Source organism: Pinus tabuliformis, chromosome 7 (assembly GCF_031772625.1).
Source record: "Pinus tabuliformis cultivar Carrire ecotype Pingquan chromosome 7, CPIR1, whole genome shotgun sequence".
NCBI classification, from domain to species: Eukaryota; Viridiplantae; Streptophyta; class Pinopsida; order Pinales; family Pinaceae; genus Pinus; species Pinus tabuliformis.
In genome coordinates this window covers 712,205,567-712,219,191 of record NC_142293.1, presented here as the reverse complement: position 1 = coordinate 712,219,191, position 13,625 = coordinate 712,205,567, and the positions used below count along the sequence as shown (strand labels likewise).

At 34.7% G+C, this 13,625-nt stretch overlaps 1 protein-coding gene across 10 annotated transcripts; it reads right to left on the bottom strand.

The window, feature by feature from the left end:
* Positions 1–136: 136 nt before the first annotated feature.
* On the bottom strand, positions 137–10,295 carry LOC149249505 (uncharacterized). 10 transcript variants are annotated; one of them, XM_089458718.1, is made up of 5 exons: positions 9,555–10,295; positions 9,240–9,316; positions 9,014–9,110; positions 5,933–6,004; positions 5,172–5,531 (listed from the first exon to the last, which is right to left on the bottom strand). In XM_089458718.1, exons 1-2 carry the CDS (start codon positions 9,791–9,793, stop codon positions 9,241–9,243), a joined length of 315 nt encoding a protein of 104 aa, XP_089314844.1. In that variant the 5' UTR covers positions 9,794–10,295; the 3' UTR covers positions 5,172–5,531; positions 5,933–6,004; positions 9,014–9,110; position 9,240. The 10 variants fall into 10 exon arrangements, 7 of the variants coding, with proteins under 7 accessions (XP_089314840.1, XP_089314844.1, XP_089314846.1 ...); XM_089458720.1 differs by having other exon boundaries at positions 9,014–9,154; positions 9,267–9,316; XM_089458714.1 differs by lacking the exon at positions 5,933–6,004 and adding an exon at positions 137–288 and having other exon boundaries at positions 5,253–5,531; positions 9,014–9,316.
* Positions 10,296–13,625: the final 3,330 nt, after the last annotated feature.

Here is a 13,625-nt window from a genome sequence, read left to right as displayed (position 1 = left end):
AATCAGTACCCACAGAAAAATGGCTGGAAGTCAAATCCAAACCATTGAAGTGGCGAAGGGCATGAATTGGCTCTCGCGATACTGTATGAAAAAAAAAATTCAGTCATTGAACAGTTTCTGGGAAGTTACTTGCACTTTGACTGGTCTATTTTCCTTGCACGATATGACCGAAGCCACCCACCGCTGAAAGAACGAAAAATTCAGTCATTGAACAGTTTCTGGAAGGTTCTAACATGCACTGTGACTCGCTTATTTTCCTTGGCACGATATGACCGAAGCCACCCACCACTGAATGAAAGAAAAATTCAGTCATTGAACAGTTTCTGGAAAGAAATTAGATTATTCATGGGGATTAGAACACTCAACAAATAACCAAGATTAATCTTGTACTCTTTTTATTGGGCTCTAATTGGCTTTCTCAGGGTGGATCACCAAATTCTTATACTAGATTTTGAGATAGTTTTAAAAGCTATGCAAAACCCAAAAGACAAATATCCATTCACACATGAAGCAAAACTTCGTTGAAATCCAACCAGAAATATGAAACTTTGTTGAAATGCAAAATCCAAGGGAAACATCCATTCACAGATGAAACGAAACTTCGTCAAAATCTATCAAGAAATCTAAAACTTTGAAGAGGTAAAATTCTTCCATATACCCACAATTTTTAATGAATGTGCTAATACTCTAGCTAAACATGCTCATTGTACTTCCCTTGTAGCCGAGCTCATTGTTTTAGTAAAATTTAGAGTTGGATTATTGTTATTTACTTCAGTAGATTAGATTGGCATGGGCAGCAGATACAATTAAAAATAAGGTAGGGCGTTCATGTGAGTGAGCTTGGGGAGTGTAAAGAATGGTCTTGTATATATGCTGACCTTGAGACCTCAAGGGTGTAGGGATAATTGAGCTCTAAATCTGTAAAAGATGACCTTATAAAAATGTGGGAGGATAAGGTATATCTCTGAGTAACAGTTAACAAACAAACATGCTAGGATTTGAGGCTTTGAGCCCTAATGAGAGTGATATCTAGTAATTAGAGTATCTGTAAATCCTAGCCACCCTTTAGGGCCTGCTATAGAGCAAGGGTATGAATCAACACCCAATATCACATAGAGCTCAGAGAAAAGTAATCATTCTCATCAGGAAGGAATAAGGCATCATACCAGGAGATGGATGCCCCCACACAGACCTGGTTTTTAGGCCATCAACATTAACAAGGAAGGAACTTGCAACCATGTGCTAATCAAGTAGCTGACAGCTACAAGATAAAAAAAATCAGGGTGACTCGCACCTGAGAGATAGAAAAATCCATTCAAATCGTTGTTACCACCTCCAAAACAATCTCATTTGCAAGGGTGACCTTGCCCTACACAACCGAGAGAGAAGAATAAGTCTCTAGACAATTTCTTAAACTTGTGAGTTTTCTTAAGATAAAATGATACAACAAACTTGGTAATGAAATGTGGCTCAGGGTGAGTACCGTGTTCCCTAAAGAAACTTCGGCATTCATACCAAGGGGATTTTCTGAAGATAGTAGTATTCTCTACCAAGAATTGTTTCAATAACACTTTGGGGCCTATAAACAACATTTACGAATATGCCAAAGGTCATCCTAACATGCATCCAATCCTAACCATTCTCTGACAAGGAGACTAGGTATGCGACTCGTGAGGCTTGAGCCAACCTTGTATGATAATTATAAAGGAACATAAATGCCTCCATCCTGCAACCAAATGAGTGCAGTGTTCAAATTATGTTTCATTTCACTATTCTTCTTCTATCAGAGTCCTATTTATGTTTTCACTCCTGTTTATTCTTTCATGGGTAATTTTCCTTGACTAATTCAGTGATCTGATGTATGATGTGAAGGAGCTTGTGGATTGGGAGCACAAGTGTGTGAATATTAGAAAAATACATGCTTGTGGGCACGATACACATGTTATTATGCTTCTCGGCGCTGCCAAATTGCTTCATGAACACAAAGATAAATGTCAGGTGCTTAGCATGCATCTATATGTTAATGCAATACACGAGATGCAAGTGATAAATAGTTCAAACTTTAAATTGAAGGATGTTGTTCATGTTAACAAATTATATTTACACTTTTAGATGGATTCAAATTTGTTTTCTTACTTGAGTTTAAATTTTACCTAGACTATACACTTTTCATTATGGCCATAGATTTACTGTAATTCATTTATTAGACCTACTTAATCTGATGCTTTATATTCTTCAATATATTTTAAATCTATTTGGTTGTAGTTTTGTATTCTTTTATTTCATATGGGTTTTTGGGTAATACAACTGCCCATTTCACTAATGTAAATATTTTTTCTCTTTACCATGAACTTTTGAAGGGCACTGTAAGACTTATTTTTCAACCTGTCGAAGAAGGAGGTGGAGGTGTTGCTCACATGATTCGTGAAGGTGCACTTGGAGATGGAGAAGCCAGATTTGAAATACATGTTACACCTAGTCAGTCAACTGGGACTATAGCATCAAGTATGGCATCAAGCCCAGGGCCAATTTTGGCTAGGTCGGGCATTTTTGAAGCCGTTATAGAAGGAAAAGGTGGACATCCATCTATCCCACACATTACTGCAGATCCAATTGTTGCTACATCCTTTGCAATTTTGTGCTTGCCACAAATTGTTTCTTGAGAGAGTGATCTTCTTGAGAGTGTATGTATAACTCTTCTGCTGCCCCATTCTTGGTTGACTAGTTTCTTTCATTTTTAATAGTAGGTTGCAGTATCAATGTTTACAATTCAATCAAGGATAAATATTAAAGTTTCCCTATATAACTTTTCATCCTCAATTTTGAGAAAAGTATAATTATATTTGTGTGAGATTATTGATCAACCTATATCAGTTTTCTAGCTTTAGGTTTCAATGATCACTCCATGTAAGAGTTGAGAAGACAACATCCCTCTAAATTCTAGGTAAATATTGCTGGTAAGAACAAGTGACTGTAAAAGAGTTGGTGGATATTTCATGATATCTATTTGTCGCCTTCCTATTATGAGATTTTAATTGTAGACCATCTTACAAGGCAGAAAATGGTAGAGTCTATAACGAAGATTATAACCATAAGGAAGAGCATCCCATATAATAACTTGTAGACCATGTTACAAGGCATGCAATGGTACACTCTATAACAAACGATATAAATGTAAAGGAAGAGCATCCCATAGTAAAAAATGTAGACCAGCTTACAAGGAAGGAAATGGTTCAACCTATAACAAAGAATGCAACTGTAAAGGAAGAGAATCCCCTCGAAATATGTTGTGAGTTTGGAATCTGTGAAATTGTTGGTCTGCATAATCTGTTACAAGCAAGGATAAAAAATGCACCATACTAACAATGCCTAATTTTGTGTGTTACAATTAATGGAATATGTACAACACTATGAATAAAAGATTATAAAATAAATCCATCAATGGACCTATTTCTGGAGTTGCTTCCCATCCTTCTTAACTTGGTACAAGGCCATTTACTTAGCCTCTAGATTTGGTCAAGCAACAAAGTATTGTCTTCTACACCAATTGATTTCCCCCCAGAAAGATTAAAGACATAATTTGTCATCAACTTTCTTCCATAAATGTCTATAACCCAATCAACATAATTATAGTTTCTTCCCTCATTTCCTAGCCCTCCAATTACTCTATACCTAAAATCCAATCCCTTAGTGCCTTGCAGGCATGATAATATATTTCTCATTGTTGAGCAACCATTCAAGCTAGGTTTTGAAAGGAACCTACTAAACCCTTCCTTCCATTGCACGATAATATATGGCCTTATGCAAGCCATGGTATGCATTGACCTTTCCATTGCACCATAATAAGAAATTTAACAATATGGGCCACCTTCTTAATTGTTTTCAGCTCCATCTCATTGGAAAATTTTGAGTTTTGGTTGACAAAAGTTGATATATGCTTTATGTCCTTCATTCAAAATTGTTTGACGACAACGCTTTGATATTTCTAATTATGCATATCTCTAGTCATTAGAATGTCATAGTAATAATGAAACTCACCTCGATCCTCGATCTCAAACCAAAATAACATTTGATTTTTGGTTGTTGAAAAACTTCATGTGGCTCTCTATCAATATTAGGCCATCAAATCACAATGTAACTACAATAATTTGATTTGTATCAGTCTAACGAGGTTAGATTTTTTGGTCAATTTGTCTCAAAAATTGGCTAGAAATTAATAGTTTTAAGTTGTTGAGTCAGAATTTAAGCACTTTAACATCAGAGTTTTTTTTTTTCTGACTCTACTTCCAAAAGAAGCATCACTCCATACCAAGTCCAGAACTATTGGAGCCAATTAGATTATTATATACTTGGTTTGAAAGGAAGCTTTCCCTTTGAGTAAATTTCCCACCCCAAGGAAAATGTAGGGATAACCAAATTATCCCTTTCAGAGATAATCTTTGTTTTGTCTATTTTTAGTAAAATTTAGCACTCAATTATTTATAGTGTTTCTCAAGTGAGCAACATTATTTATAAGAAGATGATCTTTTTTGGTTGGTTTTATAACAATGAAGATCTATATCTGATTTTTTGTATTAATTTGGTAATATAATTGTGGAATGTTAAGTGGGCTACCTTTCCAAATTCATTGCTTTCATTGTGTGCCCATATCAAGTAAACAAGTACAACATTACACAGTGAGGCAATGGTGCCAAGTAAATATCTAATCCAAAGATAAAGCTTCCTTCAAAACCATTATCGAAAATCCTGTCATCTCAAAACGGTTCATGCTTATGAAAATTTTCTTTCACATACTTGAAGCAATGACATTTCAAGTGAATAGTACAAGTAAATATCCATATACTACTTTTTTCATTAGGTCACTAAATCATTGCCATTAAACATTAATTTCCATTCACCTAATTATGTAGTTAAACAACAGGAACTATAATACATAACTAGCTTTTACTATAAGGATGAGTAGCATAGAACCAAATTAGACACATGGATTCAATTGTTATCCATGTTAATGAACTAAGAAATATATTTAAGTTCGTCTATATTTGTAAACTTGAAATTTGTTTGGATGATGCAATATGATGAACTATAATAAATCAGTCTTAATTTCATTCTTCTACTAGAAACATGTATACTAGAATTTATTCCTATGCATCATAAGGACATCACAAAAGTTAAATAAAAATAAACACATGTCAAAAAATTAGCACCAATTGTTGACCAATCCATTTTGAGTGGTAAGAATACAAACGCACCTGTGGCTGAACTGGTACAATGATTGGAGTGTGAAAGGCAAGATGTCTACATCTTGACTCCTTGTGTTTGTCAAACCACTTGTTTAAGACACGAAACAATTGTATTATTTGTTCATCACTTGTCGAACTAGGACTTAGTAAATTTTGTAAAAGAAAATGTTGTTCTGAACCATCAGAACCAACTATTTTCAATTGATTGATGTTGCTACCATGTCTGTGCACTATGGGAAAATCAGCCCCAAATCTATCCAATTTCACTCTATGGCTAGGTGCAATCCCCTGCAAGATACCAATAAAGGTGATTTAGAAGCCATTGTCCCATCCTCATGAATTCTATACACACATACATAAATCATAACCCATAGAAGATTAGTTTCAATATAAATGAACCTTCTCACAAACTGTCATGAAAATATAATTTTCAAAGTAATTTAATAAGCCTCTTGAAACTGCAAGAAAATAGAACAACTTAAACATGTCTTGGTATTCATTTTCCTATATTTTTCAATGTTTGATTTAATAAATTCATGTTAATTTCTAGAACCTTCAATAAATGTGTACAAGACAATTCAAAATATGAATTCTTGTATGTAAATGGAAAACAAGAATGCTGCCCTCATATTCCACAAATGCTCAGGCATAGAGTGTCAGTAGTTGAATATGCTTAAAAATCATCATACCTAATCTACAAAGTACTGTCCCAAAACTTCCAGATCAACTGCATGAAAGTCACACATTTCCCTGCATTCTTCCTCCAGTTTGAAGGCAACATGAAATCTGTCTTAGATATCAATTTGTAGAACATTCTTCCAAAGTATTAAATGGTTAATCAAATCATATAGTGTAGGTGGAAATGTTGATGTATTGTCAGGATCAAGATCACGTTCGAAGTCCCATTTGTACTTATTCACAAACTCAACATGTTTGTTCACAATATTTTCTCAGAAAAAACCCCTACAAATATCAAAAAGTTCCTTCTTGAGAGACTGGGAGAGATTGGGAACCTCTGTTTTTGTTGAAGTAGGAACATTTGGCAAGTAATTCATCCATTGTAGCAATAATTGTATACATAACAAATAAAATAAATAAAAAATTATATAGATAGAGGTATAAATTATCTACATATTTTCAGTGATTCATTGATGGTTATTAAGTGGATAAGTGGACAAACACAAAATCTTACTTAAGAAAGGGTCATGTTCTAGATTTGGTTTTGCATAGGGTAATTTTTTCATTTACACAAGTTTTGGACGATAGTGGCATCACATTCAAATGCGTTTTATGCTATGTTTGTGGTCATGCAACCAAATATCGTACTTTTTCATTCCATCCAAAGGTTTGGGTGAAGGGGAATGTTCATATAGTTGATAAAAAGTGATAGAAAGACTTCATCGAAGGGATTGATGCTTCTAGTGATATAAAAACCTTGGGTTGCAATTCAACTCTCGCCCATGACTTTATTTGCAATGAAGACATGCTTAAGAATGGTTCAAAAATCATGTTGTAGGATGTAGAGAATGAGCCATCCACGATGGTACATGAGTGTTGCATCCATAGCTAATGCTTGAGTGTACAAGACTAAGTCCTAACCTATATGCACCTTTAGAAGGCATGTCTTTAAGTGGCCCTATTAAGTGGGTTTCAAGGGATTTGTAGTGCCATAGGTAATGGATTTGATGGTTTTATTGGTTGGGGTGTTGATTTTGAGGATCCTAGGGTTGGGAGGGTTTCCTCCTCTCAATTTTTTTTGGTAGTTTGGGTCCAAAATGGGGTCTCAATTTGTTAAGGGTCTTTCTCTTAAGCCAGTTTTTAACTCTAATGTTACTACCATGTCCTACATGTCTAAGGAGGAAAATGTATATGAAGTTCATCCTAGATATCTCTTAAGATCTAGAAAGGGTGGAATTTGTGATGTATAAGTGGGTGTGGCAGGTGGTTTGGTTTTTCCAATAGGAAAGGTAAAATTGATGGTCTTAGAGGGAGGAAACTCCCATATTCTCCTAGCCCAAGAGAAGGATCATCTAGAGGTTCAATAGGGAATGAACTTGTCCACATAAGAAGTTTTTAAGGCATTTCAATCCCTAACAATTGTCATGTCTTTATATTATGGGATTTAGATCACCCCACAAAAAATAAAACCCTCAAAAGGCTTTAGAGGCCCAAAATTTGGCTTTCTTTTGCTTCAAGAATCAATCAATGAAGGTGAAAAAATTGTGTGGATGTAGTAAAGGTTTTAAATGGTTAGGAATATATATTTTCTAATTCTAGAGGTAGATCTAGTAGGTTAATATTGGTATGGAGGTTAATATCTCTTTCATGTTCTAATTCTTAAGGTTTTGACACAAGTCTAGGCATGACTCTATTCTCACGGGATATGAGGATGGAGATTATATTCCTAAATATGTATGGAACTTACTCAAACATTAAATCCTTTCTGAAAAGTATTTTTAACACAAGTTTAATGGGTCATTCATATACCATTGTGGGTGGTGATGTAAAATTATCATTAGAGAACTTTGAAATTTAGGGTGAAGTTACAATAATGGATCCTTTATCAAAAAAAATTCTAAGGGTGTTGGAAAATTGTAGTACTTTTGATGTAGCTCCTATGAAGCTAAATCTAACTTGAAGAAATGAGACGGTGGATGTAATGATATCCAAAAGGTTGGATAGGTTTCTATTGACTAAAGGGTTTAAGAATGATCATATGAGGGTCAAGTAATGGGCTGGTATAGGTGGGGATTCAGACCATTTTCCCATTCTTATGGAGCTAGCTATTGAGGGGGGAAATACCCTAGCTCTTTCAAATTCAATTCCTAATGGTTAGAGGATGTTGATTTCATAAATTTAGTAAAAAAATAGTGGACCTCTTTTAATAGGGAGATTATGTAATGTTGAAAATTCAATTTGAAGTTAACATAAAGAAGATAAAACAATTTCTTGTGAAATGGTGGTACCATCAGGAAAAGATTAAAGATGAGAGGGTTTTAAAAAAAATGGTTGAAAATTAGTTGGAAGAGTTATATTTTAAAGACCCTGCTGGTTTCTCAAGTGAGGATCATAAAGTTATAGTAATTTAGTTAGAGAAAAGTAAAATAACCTTACTAGTTGAGAAGAAAACAACCCAAGACTCAAAAGCAAAGCCTTATGGTTGGACAAGGGAGATGATAATATGAAAAAAAAACACTAGTTGAGAAACAATAGGGAAATTGTAAAAATCATATGGAATGTGCATAGATTCTAAGACATTATGTTTTTTAGTTTCAATGATCTTGTTAGAGTGAGCGTGGGTTATTTTAGTGGTCTCTTTAAAATAAAGTCCCTTTCATCACGTCAGTGTTCAAATAGATAGACTGAAGGAGAAAAAAAACACTGTGTAAGATTTATCCCAAAATGAAGGCAGGCAGAGCATAAGGTGGCTGAGAAATTTACAGGACAATTAGAATCAATTGAATATGCCAGACAAATGTAATAGAATATGTTTTAATGAAAATTATTTCGACGTAATATGTTTTAAAAGAAGCGATAAATAATTCAATTACAGACGAATTTTGTCTTTTCAAATTCATGTCAGGAAATTTACAGATCTGGATTCTAGTTATATAAAATATAATATACAATAAATGCAATAATTTTATAAAAAGAAGTTAAAGATTAGAGTCGGTTTTCTCTTGAAGGGAATGTGTAAGAGCGATTCCTTTGCAATTAGATGTATCTCAGTATTCAATCAATGATTCCATCTGAGCAGGAATATTAATCACCTATTTACAATCCTGATTAGCAAATCTGACTCCACATCCAAATAATCTTCCAATGATGCGCTTCAGAAGATCCTCCGTTGCAACATTGAAGGTGACTCTGGTAAGAAAGAATAGGCTGACATCAAATCTTCCATAGCTTACCTGAAATTCCAATATGGTATCCAAACATCAACCCATCGCTGGCAGCCATGATACATGCTATGATAACTTAAGTTGTTATACGCACCTTAAAGTCGACAGTCGCAGAACTTACTTGGACTGTAAATCCCCCACTGACCATTCTTTTTGCTATATCCTCTGCACCTAAAACACTTTACAAAATGATGAAAGAAATATACAAATAGTTCTTTCATGCAAACAATATGTAAGTCTTCCTCATTGGACAATACCCTCAAACTGAAATTCAAGTGGACAGACTCAAAATAAATCCTAACAGACAAACCCAAAATTAAGAAGGAATTCAACCGGACAAAACCAAAATAAACCCTAACATACAGACCCAAAATAAACCCTAGTAGATTGATCCACGACAAACCCTTACCAGACAACCACAAATATAATTAATTCAATGATTGGATCCCAATGACTTCTTCCGCACAAAATGTGAGCATTGACCTTGTTGTCTTTCTCCATTAGCTCCCACAAAACTGAATTATCGACATCCTTTTCAGCCTCAACATTTTCATCTTCTTCAAGGTGCTGGAAATAATTGCCATAAATGTACTCGAGGAAAAAATCCTTTTCTTCACCATAAATCATGTGTTGCCATGTCATTTCCATACGCAGTGGCTGGATTTCGGCTTCTCTGTAGTGGCAATGCAAATGTGATGTTCCCCAAACTAAATTGGGCTTCAATTCATCTCTTTTCCGCTTAAAATCTTGCTAAAGGTCTTTAGTTCGAGGTTGCTCAGCCGCTCGACATTTCTCTTCTGCAAATGCAAAAGCCACACAAAACCTAGGCAAAATCCACACAAAACCTTGCAGAATAAACAAAAATTTGCCACACAAAACCTTAAGTTTGTATGCTATCAAAACACAGAGTCGAAGTTCGACAAGGACATGCCCCCTCTTCGGGTAGAGACATCAGCGGGTAGATCCACATTTTGAATCATCTTCCCCTCCGATCTGGTGTGTTTCCATGACTGTCTCATTATTCATATCAACCCTTTATTCTTCAGTAATCAGAGCTTCTGCCATTGACCCTAGAATAAAAAAAGAAGACTACAAGCCCTTGCATTGAGGACGGTTATTGACGCACGAACAAAAAATATCAAAATAATAATTGTAGAAATTGTTATAGATCCCCAAAAAATGGGGGGGAGGGGGGTTTGAAGTCGAATTGGAAATGTAATTTCACTTTGGTCAACTTACCATGGTAGAGGGTATCCAAAGCTTTGGTCATGGAGACTCGAGACTATGTATTAATGTATTTTGATCAATGATATGTACTATTTAATAATGTATTATGTAGTAGGCTAGACTCCAATAGCTTGTTGCATGTTTTTTGGACTTTTGAGGCCACTTAGAGAGGAAAAGGCTCATTGATTATGTATTTTCTTGCTGATATGTATTGAACTTAGTACCATTTTGATATACTTACCATGACATTTTATATACATGAACTTAGTACCATTTTGATATACTTACCATGACATTTTATATACATGAGTAGATTTTGCATTTTTTTATCTAATGGTTTGAAATCTTTGAAAAATAATTTTTCATTAAAATTTACATACTTTTATGTATTTTTTTAGTAGACCAAATCATTGAAATCAAATCAATCTTAGTCAATCCGAGTCCAAGTCCAAATTGATCATTTTATGATCCCAAAGCCATGTGAGAGTTTTAAAACATTGATGCAGAGACAAAGAATATGAATACCCTTTGAGCAATGACACCAAAGATAACATGTTGTAGTCTCAATCAATAAAAGATTCCAACTGCAAGGTTATGGGTTCAATTACATGGAGTTGGACAAATTTCTAAAATAATATAGGTCTAAGTGCCATCAAAGGATGTACTGAATAATGTCAAAATTCAAACGCATGCATCAATATCCTTCAAAATTTTGGGCTATAGTGAATTTAATTTTATAAGCCTCTTGGAAAAATAAAGAATACAATCCATGCATCTCATTTAACTAGCAATAAGATGTTCTATATACAATTATCTGCAGTAAAACAAAAAAAAAAAAATATTATAGCTGTCTCAAACAAGATCTTAGATTGCTGATACTTTAACATGTATTATGTATTCTTTAGACAATTTTATAAGGAAAATCAAAATTCATAGCAAAATGAAATTTAATAAATATAGAAAAAAATGACTTCAAAATATAACTATCCACAAGAAAACACAACAAAACTAGAATAAAGGGAGGTAATTTTACATCACCCTATCTGATTTGCAGAAGCTCTATCCAGACCTGTAGATCACACCCATGAAGCTCCACAAAAGAAGTTCCTCCCTCCTACAACAATTGCAACCTGAGAAAGATCATTACGTTTTGAGTCAACTAGCAAGCATGAAATGTATATAACATTATACAGTAGTCTTTACCACCACTAGATGTCATATATATAACACACTGAATCGATTGTTTCCATAAGGAATTAAAAGGAACATTCTTGTGACCATGTGTTTGTATAAGAAAAATGTAACTAAAGGAATAATTACTAACAAAGATAGATTCCCTCCTCCACTATAGATTTGTTTGTAGAGTATGGAGAAAATGAAAAAAAATCATAAATGCTAAAAATTAAAATACCTCTACACCAAGGCAATTAACTGTTGCAATTTCTTTGGCTATTGATGATGTCACCCCCGTAAAAAAAAGGATGAAGCTCCAATTTTCAAAGAGTCTCCATGAACACTAGGCCCCTCAATATTTAGGCAGCGAAGTGGGTAATATCCTTCAGAGATACAATTGTACAAATAGTATCTACATTCCATTTAACCATCTAGGAAGTGATTTTAAGAAGCAACCATGAAATATTGATATACATTTGGGTCGACATTTTGTGCATTCCCTACTAAAGCAGTCCCACTTATCTTCAGAGGCACTCTATGCCATCTTGGGGTTTGTTGCAACTAAAGGAATAATTACTAACAAAGATAGATTCCCTCCTCCACTACAAATTTGTTTGTAGAATCTGGAGAAAATGAAAAATTTATGTAAATGTTAAAAATTAAAATACTTCTACACTAAGGCAATTAACTGTTGCAATTTCTCTGGCTATTGATGATGTCACCTATGCAAATTACTAATAAAGTCTAGACTGAAAAGGTGGGGAAGCATGCCAGATTCCAAGATACCTTGGTTATAAACTTTGAGAAGGATAAGACATGGATAATTATCCCAAGTCAAGTTTAAAGGGGAGAACACTAGTTAACCTTGACTTGGTAAATGAATCATTATGTTAATGTAAAAATTGGTGGATTTCATGCCATGGTTTTGTGCCCATGGGTTTTGATGTAGTGAAGCCTTAAATAAGGGAATGTTAGGTTAACCTTAAATTTGTAAATGAGCCATTGTGTTAAGGTCAACAATGGTGGATTTCGAGCCATGTTTTTGGCAGGCCCTGGATTTTTGTTGGGTGTGTGTTATATTCTTTCCACGACTAGGGCATAGTAGGGGGGTCATAGGGGTGCATAGCCCCCCTGCACGGGGTCCAAGGCAGCGCCTTGGGAAAAAAAATGGACCCTATATTAGGTGGACAAACCTACCTATGGTTTTGTGCATCGATTTTGCACAAGGTTTTGGCCATGATGGTTTTTTTCCCATGTTATTTTGTAGATCCGGTCAAGGGAACTATGGTTATGTTCTAATCCAGGGTTAATGTATTAGGGTTTATGGATGGTTTGACATGTATATATATGTATTGTAACATTGAAAGGAATATAATGAAAAATCAATCTAGTAGTCCCGGTTTTGGGATCCAGGGGAAAATCTATGTGTGCATCTATTTTATGTTTTATTCTCGCGTCATTGTTTATTTTATGTTTTTAAGAATTCATTTGTAGGTCATTTATATACAGGGTTAAAACCTACATTTGGTATCAGAGTTGTTTCGGCTTCAAGGGAATGCCTCTACTGCTGAGGGGTTTTGCTCGGACCTGTGGTAGACCCTGTTCAGTGGGAGATCTGTGGGATCGATTCTTGTGGTGGAAGAATATGGTGAGTAGTGGAAAGATAGAGATTGAGGAATTTAATGGTCAGAGTTTTGAGTTGTGGAAACTCAAGATGGAGGATCTACTGGTGGATAAAGATTAGTGGATCATGGTAGATCCGTGTACTAAACAATCGACAATGTCAGATGAAGACTGGGGGAAGTTGGATCATAAAGGAAAGATCATAATACAGTTGTGTATCTCAGATTCAGTATTATTGAATGTATCAAGGAAATCTACAGTGAAGGATTTGTGGGACAAGTTAGGGACTTTGTACCAATCTATGTCTTTGGTGAACAAATTGTTCTTATGGAAAAAGTTGTATAACCTGAGGATGAAGGATGGAGACTCGGTGACAGAGCATCTGAACGCATTTAATACTATGGTAAGTCAATTGTTATCTATTGATATTAAAATTTCATATGAAGATAAGTGCATC

Excerpts from the sequence above, each read along its gene's own strand:
- LOC149249505 (XM_089458714.1), bottom strand. The coding sequence starts at position 9,793 with ATGGAAATGACATGGCAACACATGATTTATGGTGAAGAAAAGGATTTT. Across the intron at positions 9,317-9,554 it reads ATTATATTTGTGGTTGTCTG|GTGCAGAGGATATAGCAAAA; the intron begins GTAAGGGTTTGT and ends AAAGTGTTTTAG.